This window comes from Carassius auratus, chromosome 50 (assembly GCF_003368295.1).
Source record: "Carassius auratus strain Wakin chromosome 50, ASM336829v1, whole genome shotgun sequence".
In the NCBI taxonomy this organism is placed as follows: Eukaryota; Metazoa; Chordata; class Actinopteri; order Cypriniformes; family Cyprinidae; genus Carassius; species Carassius auratus.
In genome coordinates, this window is record NC_039292.1 from 14,958,644 (window position 1) to 14,968,485 (window position 9,842).

The 9,842-nt window shown below is 42.4% G+C and overlaps 1 protein-coding gene across 1 annotated transcript; it reads right to left on the minus strand.

Annotated features, from left to right (window-relative positions):
- Positions 1-6,745: 6,745 nt before the first annotated feature.
- Positions 6,746-8,397, minus strand: LOC113066408 (stonustoxin subunit alpha-like). The gene is made up of 3 exons (XM_026238307.1): positions 8,377-8,397; positions 8,030-8,105; positions 6,746-7,448 (listed from the first exon to the last, which is right to left on the minus strand). Exons 1-3 carry the CDS (start codon positions 8,395-8,397, stop codon positions 6,910-6,912), a joined length of 636 nt encoding a protein of 211 aa, XP_026094092.1. The 3' UTR covers positions 6,746-6,909.
- Between the last annotated feature and the right edge of the window lie 1,445 nt (positions 8,398-9,842).

The following is a 9,842-nucleotide window of genomic DNA, read 5'->3' on the forward strand; positions in this document are numbered from 1 at the left end:
GGAGATCTTGAACCCATGCAGGTGGGGCGAGCTCGGCTCTCCCGGGAGGAGAGGATCAGGCGGAGATCCCTGGGACTGTGTTTATGCTGTGGCAGCCAAGAACATCACATCCAGCGCTGTCCGGTAAAAGACCAAGCCCGATAGTAAAACTGAGGCTACTATCGGGTGGGATCTCTGCCAGGAAGACCTCATCTACTTCGACACTCCTTCCAGTGAGTCTACGGTGGTCCACCCACGCACTCGATCATCACGCTTTGTTGGATTCTGGGGCCGAGGGTAGTTTCATGGACTTCAAGTTTGCTAGTAAGCTCAACATTCCTCTCACCTCCCTCAAACACCCCATTGCACCTTTTGCACTCAACGGACACAGACTGCCAGTCATCACACAGACCACTTTACCTGTTTCTCTCATCACATCCGGTAAACATACGGAGGAGATTTCATTTTTCATCACGGACTCACCTCAATCTCCCATTGTTCTTGGTCACACCTGGCTCCATAAACACAACCCCAGGATCGATTGGCGTCTCGGATCTGTGGTTAGCTGGAGCGAGGAGTGTCATCTGTCTTGTCTTTTGTCTGCTGGTGTTAATGTTTCTGAGTCTGTGTTTCAGGGGGAAGCAGTGGATTTGGCTAACGTGCCCGCGGAGTACCACGACCTGAAGGAGGTGTTCAGTAAGTCTCGGGCTGATTCTCTTCCTCCTCATCGTCCCTATGACTGTGTGATAGAGTTATTGTCAGGTACTTCTCTGCCTAAGGGCAAGTTATATTATTTGTCTATTCCAGAGATGGCAGCCATGGAGAAATATATATCCAGTTCTCTAGCAACGGGGTTCATCCGCCCTTCTTCTCCAGCGGGGGCGGGGTTCTTTTTTGTGGGAAAGAAGGACGGATCCTTGCGACCTTGCATTGACTACCGAGGGTTGAACAACATAACGGTAAAGAATACCTATCCTTTACCGCTTATGTCTTCAGCTTTTGAGAGGTTGCAGGGAGCGTCCGTTTTCACTAAATTGGACTTACGTAATGCTTATCATTTGGTCCGCATCAGGGAGGGGGATGAGTGGAAGACTGCCTTTAACACCCCTAGAGGCCATTTTGAGTACTGTGTGATGCCTTTCGGGCTAACGAACTCGCCGGCAGTCTTCCAAGCACTCGTTAATGACGTGTTGCAAGACATGGTCGATCTGTTCATATATGTTTACCTGGATGACATTGATTTTTTTTTTTCTTCGTCTCTCCAGGAACACGTACAACACGTACGACGAGTGCTTCTGTGGTTGCTAGAGAATGGATTGTTTGTCAAGGCGGTTTTTCATGCACAGTCTGTTTCTTTTCTAGGACACATCATTTCGGCTGAGGGTGTTCGCATGGATCCTGAGAAGGTTAAGGCTGTGGTAGATTGGCCATCCCCAGAGTCTCGCAAGGCCCTGCAGAGATTTCTGGGGTTCGCCAATTTTTACCGGCGTTTCATTCGCAATTTCAGCCAACTAGCCGCACCTCTGACAGCTTTGACCTCCCCTAGTTTGACGTTCAGGTGGTCAGACGCAGCCGAGGCTGCGTTTGCCAAACTGAAAAGCTGCTTTGTTTCAGCTCCCATTCTCGTCACCCCTGATCGCTCACGTCAATTCATAGTGGAGGTCGACGTGTCAGAGGTGGGGGTAGGAGCAGTGTTGTCCCAGCGCGCATCCTCAGACGGAAAGGTACATCCTTGCGCGTATTATTCTCATCGTTTATCTCCTGCGGAGGTTAATTATGACATTGGCAATCGAGAGTTGTTGGCAGTCAAACTTGCACTGGAAGAATGGCGTCACTGGCTTAAGGGGCCGGGTGTACCTTTCATTGTATGGACCGACCATAAGAATCTCGAATACATTAGAACCGCCAAAAGACTTAACTCCAGGCAGGCTCGGTGGGCATCGTTTTTCGGTCGTTTCGATTTTACACTTTCTTACCGGCCGGGTTCTAAAAACACCAAACCCGATGCTTTATCCCGTCTTTTTGAGCGTTCCGATCGTACTGCTACTCCCGAGCCCATTTTACCGGGGACCATCATTATCTCCGCGCTCAGATGGGAGGTCGAATCTAAGGTTTTGACTGCCTTAGAAGGGGTTACGCCCCCGGCTCGTTGCCCACCGAACCGATTGTTTGTGCCGGAGGGGTTACGGTCAGACGTTCTCCAGTGGGGTCATTGTTCCAGTGTTGCTTGTCACCCAGGGGTTAGTAGAACTAGGTTTCTAGTCAAGCAACGATTTTGGTGGCCTGGTATGGCTTGTGACGTCCACGACTTCGTCTTGGCTTGTTCGGTTTGCGCTATTGGTAAGACTTCCAATCGACCTCCAGATGGGTTACTCTTACCGCTGTCTGTCCCTTCGAGACCCTGGTCCCACATTTCGCTAGATTTCATTACCGCCCTCCCGCCCTCTAAGGGCAATACGGTGATTTTAACCGTAGTGGACCGGTTCTCGAAGGCGACTCATTTCATTCCCTTGCCCAAATTACCATCAGCCAAGGAAACAGCGGTAGCTGTCATTGACCACGTCTTCCGTATACATGGCCTTCCGACAGGGGTCCCCAATTTGTGTCCAAATTTTGGCGAGAATTCTGTAAATTGTTAGGAGCGACTGTTAGTCTTTCTTCCGGGTTCCATCCCCAGAGCAATGGTCAAACTGAGCGAGCCAATCAGGATGTCGAAAGGGTTTTGCGACGTTTGGCTTCCAAGAATCCTTCGTCCTGGTGTCAGCAACTCTCAATTGTGGAGTACGCACACAATTCTTTGCCAGTGTCATCTACGGGCATGTCTCCATTTAAGTGTAGTTTAGGGTACCAACCACCTAATTGTCAGTACGGAATCCGAGGTTTCGGTCCCCTCCGCACATGCACTAGTCCAGAGGTGTCACCGCACCTGGACCAGAGCTCGGTCAAATAGTGTGGCTTTCAACCCAGAATATTCCGATGCGTTCCGTTTCGAACAAGCTTGCTCCCAAATTTATTGGCCCGTTTACTGTTACCAAAATCATTAATCCGGTAACAGTGCGTCTTAGCCTTCCTCCGGCGTACAGGAGGGTTCATCCCGTGTTCCATGTGTCCAAAATTAAACCGGTGATTTTTTTTTTTTTTTTTTCGCCTTAACCCGCCTGCCCCGGTTCCCCCCCTGCCTCGTATCGTTAATGGGGAAACCACATATTCGGTTAATCGTATTCTGGACTCTAGATGGAGGGGACGCGGATTTCAGTACTTGGTGGATTGGGAGGGTTACGGTCCGGAGGAGAGAAGGTGGGTTCCTGCTCGGGAAATACTGGATCACCGCCTTATAGATGATTACAATCTACAGGTAAACCAGGCTGGGAACGTCAGGTGACGTCCTAGGGGAGGGGGTACTGTCACGGTAGGAAATCCATTGTTTTCTCCGTGTCATGTTTTGTGGTTGTTTTTGTACTCACGTAGTCTCCATGTGCTCGTTTGGTTGATTGTGGTCACCTGTGTGTTGATTGTCTCGCTCCAGCTGATCCTCATCTCCACTCAGCTACAAATACTCACTCATCTCTCTGTCTGTTGTCAGATCCTCATTCATGTTACTGCAACAGAAGTTGGATTACCATCTCCCGTGTTCGTGTTCTGGATTGTCTTCGTGTGAGTGTTCCGGTCTGTTTCTGGGTTCATCCATTGACCGTCTTCACATTCACCACCGACTTCACCATCCAGCCCTTCTCACGCCACCGTAGACCTTCTATCACCATTGCCTACATTCTGGACTCAGTTATCATTCTACTCATTTTGGTGCTTTTCTACCATCTTCAATAAATCTTATCTGATTGCCTGCATTTGCTTCCTCCTCTTTTACGAGTCGTCACAGAATCTTAATGCAAAAAGTAGCTCCCAGAGACAAATTTCTAAGAAAATTCTTAGAAATGTGGGCGTTTACTCTTAAAATTAAAGTAAAAATCCTAGTAAAGAAAAAAATTAATTCAGAAAGCATCTTAACCCTTAAAAGAGGTCTTAAGGTCAAACTTGTTAGGAGCACAGACGAGGACTTTTAAGAGGCTTAAGAGTTTCTGTAGCAGAGGAGAAAATGGCAGAGAGACGAAGAGGCAAAAGATATGTGTTGCAGACAATGGATGACAGTGAGTTAATAAGACGGTATAGATTACATAATATTTTATAATTTAATATATAAATTAAAGTAATCACTACATCATGATATTTAGGGAAAAGTACTGGGAAAATGCAACAATGCAATAGTGATGATTTGGGTCTGTCACAACCTTCTGTAAGCAGAGTGATCACACAAACAATTACAGCACTTTCAGAACATCTTATTGTGTTACAGTTAATTTCGTTTCCACTGGACATTCACACCTTGCAGGCTCAAAAAACTGCATTTATGAACATAGCAGGCTTATATGTGCGCACAAACAGGGGGAATGAACCGTTAATAGTTTGTGCTATACGCTCCCATGTCTGTTTCTTGTCCCTTGCTGTGACACCCGGCCCGAATTTTCCTTTAAGAATGGCCTTGTGTTCATCCACTAACTGGGCTAACAGTAAACACTGTTCCTCTGTCCAGTTTGGCTTTCTCGCCCTTCTTGGTTTTGATTCCATGTTTGATACATTAAAACCAACATTCAAACCGCCACTTAAATAGGACAGCAATCACTGTAATTAGAAAGAGTGGAACAATTTTTATCATTCTAAGCCAATCAAATACCTTATAGGAAATTAAAAGCATGGTAAATAAAAAAAGGATTTATATACACACATATACTGTGTGTGTGTGTGTGTATGCGTGTGTGTGTGTGTGTGTGTGTGTGTGTGTGTGTGTGTATGTGTGTAAGAGAGAGAGAGAGAGAGAGAGAGAGAATGGTCAAATAGGAAAAATTACGCATGTAAATTCAAAGTGAGAATTAGAATAGACCCTATACTTAAAATCACTCTTTTTTTCCTTCTTGGACAACCAACCAATCACAGTCTTCAAAAGATTGTGTCATTGGGTCAACCCCGACTCCTCACTAAGATGAAAGTTTTTGTATTTTCCTTACTCAGAGTTGCTCTCAGATCGGTCCCAAATTGCTTTTAAGCTAAGACTCCTACGTAAAAGTTTTTAAGCTAAATTAAGAATTTTCTGAGAGGATTTTTAGAATCTTTATGAATACGGGCCCTAATGTTTTGTAAGACTTTGTATAAATAGTATATTTAAAATATGCTGAGCATGCACAATATCTGCACTTATTTTATTATAATTACATAATTATATAAAATAATTATAAAGGTTTACTTTCCATAAATTAAATTCAAACATTTAAATTTCATTCTGAATAGGGAATATTAAATAAATAAATAAATAAATAAATTAAGAGATTGTTCTTTCTCTTTCCAGAAGGGGGCGCTACATGTTCATCAAAGATAGAAGAGTGCTCAGGCTCTAATCCAAATCACCATAAAGCTTCCAGTCTCATGCAGCCCACATAGCAATATTTTTTTGTGGCCCAGCTCTGGTCTACACAAACCGTGTTCCCACATAACGCAAAGAATGACGGCCCTGGAAGGCCCAGATCTGGATTAAAGACAAGGGCTACACATAGGCCATAACTGGCCCAAGTCTCAGCTAATTAATGGCCCTACACTGGGCCTTAATATGTTTTAGCATTGGTATTGATTTTCAGCCACAAGTAAACCAGAAGCCCCAAAACTGAGCCACACCTGAGCCTTAAATAGCCCAGACCCAATAAAGAATATTAAAATGTGATATTATTGCATTGTATTTCTTTTACAATCTCTCCCCGTGTGATTCTAAGATTAATTGTACTGAGAATAATAATTTAATTAAGTGCAGTTTAATGCAGTTTACTGAATTACTAATTTGCTTAATTTTGAAGTGATAACTTTTCATTCTGCTTTGACTTGCCATTTCAAAGTTTAAATAAATCCAAATGAAAGTTCATTAATTAATGAAGACACTGAAGGTACATGATCTGTATTGTGTTAGACTGGACTCTGTGGGTAGAAAAGGGACAAGTTGCTCATTATAAAATATACAGTAAACACAGAGATTTACATTAAACACTGCAGATTTACAGTGAACACACTGCAGGAATAGATCATTCATCTGGAGAAACTGAGTCTGAGAAGTATTCGAGTCTGAGAAGACAGAAGGATCTCAGTGACTCTGCAGTTCAAAATACCACACATATCAATTTGCTAAAAAAAATAAAAATAATAATAATTCTGTCAGCCCAAAAGCAGGAAGTGGCTGGTGCATTCAGAATTCAGGAGATGAAGTGATAGTAGTTAGTTAAATAGTAGATATTTTATTGAGTCATCTTAGTTGCATCTCTTTTCGTGTTCAGTTAAACATTGTCTGACTAAAATAAATTCAACAAACTTTATTATACCCAACATACTCAACATACAGTTAGGATTACAGTAAGAGAAAAATAACAAATGATTGAAATGACTGCAGTACATATATGATATGTGTAGGTAGTAAGGTGGAAAAGATAAAGAAATAACTTGAATGATGTACAACACAAATGTGTATTTGCTCTCTTAAATATGCTCTCTTATTAATCATAAATATTACTTCTGTTTCTAATTTCTGTAGTTATGTCTATAATTCAAATTTAAATATACCACAAAACCTGTCATTAACCTCACCCGTATCCCACATCAATAGCAGAAACTGTGTTTTGTAAAACAACATCAACACAATGTAAGTTTTTACATAAGTAGTAGTTAAAGTCATCTAATAAAAAGTGGTACTGAATATACAGGACATAGTAATTTTACATGTGTTCAACAACATTTTTCAACATGCATTTACTATTTCAGTTAAATTTATAAATTATATACCTCATACAAAAAATATTTTCATAAAGAGACATGTGAACATGATTAGGAAATAAGTAAAAGTCAGTTGTTTGTCTGTTGTGTAATCTTACACAGTGACAGTGAGGAATCAAAAACCTTAAATCCAGCATAGAGGGGTTCAGTGAATGTGTTGTTGAATGTGTGTAAGTGTGTGAGTGTGTGTGTGTTTGAGACACTGTAGAAGGACAGAATGCCGGCCGGCCAGTCCAGATACACTCCTACTCTTTTAGAGAAGAGTGAAGGAGCAGGAATGTTTTTGTTCTGATTGTTGTGCCAGACACAAAATCCATCACTAATGCAGAAGAGACACCAGGACTTGTTATTGTATCCAAACTTACCAACAGTCCCTTCTCTGCTGATTGTTTTGTAGGCTACTGCTATACGAGCCCAGCCAGTCCACTCAACCTCCCAGTAATGACGTCCAGTCAGACTCTCTCGACACAGAACCTGAGGAATATCTTTAAATCTCTCTGGATGATCAGGATACGGCTGCGGCTGTTCCACATATTTCACCTCTCCGTTCTCAGACAGAATGAGTTGAGTGTTTGCTGTGTTTGGATCCAGTGTGAGATCACAGAAATCTGAACACAAAAAGAGAGGAAAAACAGTTGTATACTTTTGTTTGTTGTCAATAAATCTGAAAGAGTGTGCCAGAGAAAGAAATTGAGCGTCAGTGTCAGTTCTGGCAGGCCAGGTAGTCAAGACGCTGCAAATGCTATTCATTAATAACACTGTCCTGTCAGCTGATCTGCTCCAGCTGGTTAACTTCCTTTGCTGCTCAATGGCCAAAGCTTAAACAAGGCGCCCTATTTAAAGCACATTCAGTTGCTCATACAGGCTGCTGCTCGCTTCTGCTGCCCACCACCTCCCCAGCTCCTCCTTATGCATAACATGGCATTTGCTTTATGTTGCCTGCTCAGTTCACGGGGAATATTTTAGCTCCCAAAGTCCTAAACTGCGTGAGCGTTCCCTATGCTGCTGCTGCTGTCCTCTGACTCTCTGCTATTTCATGGTGCTCATGAAAGGTCAGAGGACTCCCTGAAAAGAGCCATACCGCCAAATTTCAATTCAGGAACATCAACTGTGCAATCTATTCAATAAAAATTCTAAATTATTTTTGTTGTCTGTGTGCTCTTGAATTAATGGACCTGACAAAACTTACATTTCTGTAGACCTGGTCGGATCCTGAAAGGCTCTCCATGGTCCAAACTACAATGAGACACACACACACAATATCTCTATCTTAATTATTTCCCCTTTATTTATAAATTGCCTTTTACGGTTTTACTTACAGCAAACACTTTTTGTTTAAAAATATGAAAACAACATTAAAGAATATGGTACAAGTACAGAGTTCTGGCATGAAACTCTGATTGTGGAGTCTAATAGGTCTAATTCAATCTGACGTAATGACATCATCATATGGCACAGCTGATTGGTACTTTCCTGTATAGGTAGAGAATGAGCTCGCTGCTCAGCATTCAAATATATGACTAGAGTTTATTGTACTGTACTGTGGAGTTGTTTCATGTATGTTATATTTGCAGCAGCAGTATTTCTTACATGTTCACAGCAGTATGTTGAGGATGTATTGGCATGGCAGTAGCAAGTCTCTATACTTTCTCTTGTAAGGGAAACAGGTCAATTTAGTTCAAAGGGAATCATTTAAGATTTTAAAGGGAATTTGAACAGAATCACTGTTTCACGGCTGTTCACGGAGACGCGCCTGCGGTTCAGTGAACGAGCCGTTTAACATCAAATCTGCGCTGGATACTAATATCCAAACTATAGTGAAACCACTATCAATTAGCACAGTAACAAGATCGGCAGTTTAAGACATTAACTTGTAAGCACAAAACACAAGATACTTCTCTTTTCAATATGAATAAGGCTTTATTAGATAAATCTAAGACATATAAACTAATCTAACACATAAACGCACGCACACACACATTCACACAAGTTGCAGGAAGGTCGAAAGTTAGGGAAAGATGAGTTTAAGAGAATGGAAACATGGAATCCCAAGTTAACAGCAATACGTTAAATTGCATAGACATGAACAACCATCAATCACGTAATTAGCGCTCGCATTGAGTTCCTCAATGGGGTTAAAATTATATTAGATACACCAGCACAACAAATATCTGGGAATACGTTGCCTTCCTTTGCTGTGAAAGGGAATCCCGTTGAAAGGGGTATCCCGGTGTCGCTGATTGGCTGGAAGTTCAGTTGGCTGAAGTGACGTCTTGGGGAGCCCGTGCTTGGGCGTTGGGTGAAGCTGGAGAGTCGTGTGCGCTGGTCGAAGTTGAACGGGCATCCGAGGTCAGGCGTCGGAGACTCGACGTTACAAAACTTAACTCAGAACACGAAACTCTCAAACGGAAAAGAAAAGAAATAAAGTTTGACGAGACTAGGTTGTGTTCCTTGTCATTGTGGCATAGTAGCAGCAGGCAGGCACACTGGAACCGCGCTCAAAGAACAATGATGACTAACCGCATGGCTAGATGCTACAAGCTAAAGCTAGGTAGCAAAGCTACAAGCTAAAAGCTAAGAGCAGGCATGACTGATAGCACGAGCAAGGCTGGAACTAAAAGCAGACTAAAAGCCCGCATGACTGATAGCACAAGCAATGCTAGACTAAAAGCAGACTAAAAGCCGACATGGCTAATAGCAGCAGCTAGCGACTAAAAGCAGACTAAAAGCAAGGCATGATTGATAGCACAAGCAATGCTAGACTAAAAGCAGACTAAAAGCAGACTAAAAAGCAAGGCATGACTGATGTCCAAGCAATGCTAGAACTAAAAGCAAAATTTCATGGGGTCCAAAGTATTTAACTTCCTTGTTGGCCACCCCTCAAATGTTGCCTTGACCAATCAGATATGGTCTTGAGTCTTGGGTATCATAAATCATTTGTTTATCTTACCAAGCATGTGGTTCTTGCCTCACAGGGTCTAATTTTGGACATGATTCCTATA

Coding starts and splice junctions, on each gene's coding strand:
- LOC113066408 (XM_026238307.1), bottom strand. CDS start 8,397: ATGAAACAACTCCACAGTACA. Junction 8,106..8,376: donor TGAAACAACTCCACAGTACA/GTACAATAAACT, acceptor TAATTAAGATAG/AGATATTGTGTGTGTGTGTC. Junction 7,449..8,029: donor CCGACCAGGTCTACAGAAAT/GTAAGTTTTGTC, acceptor TTTTGTGTTCAG/ATTTCTGTGATCTCACACTG.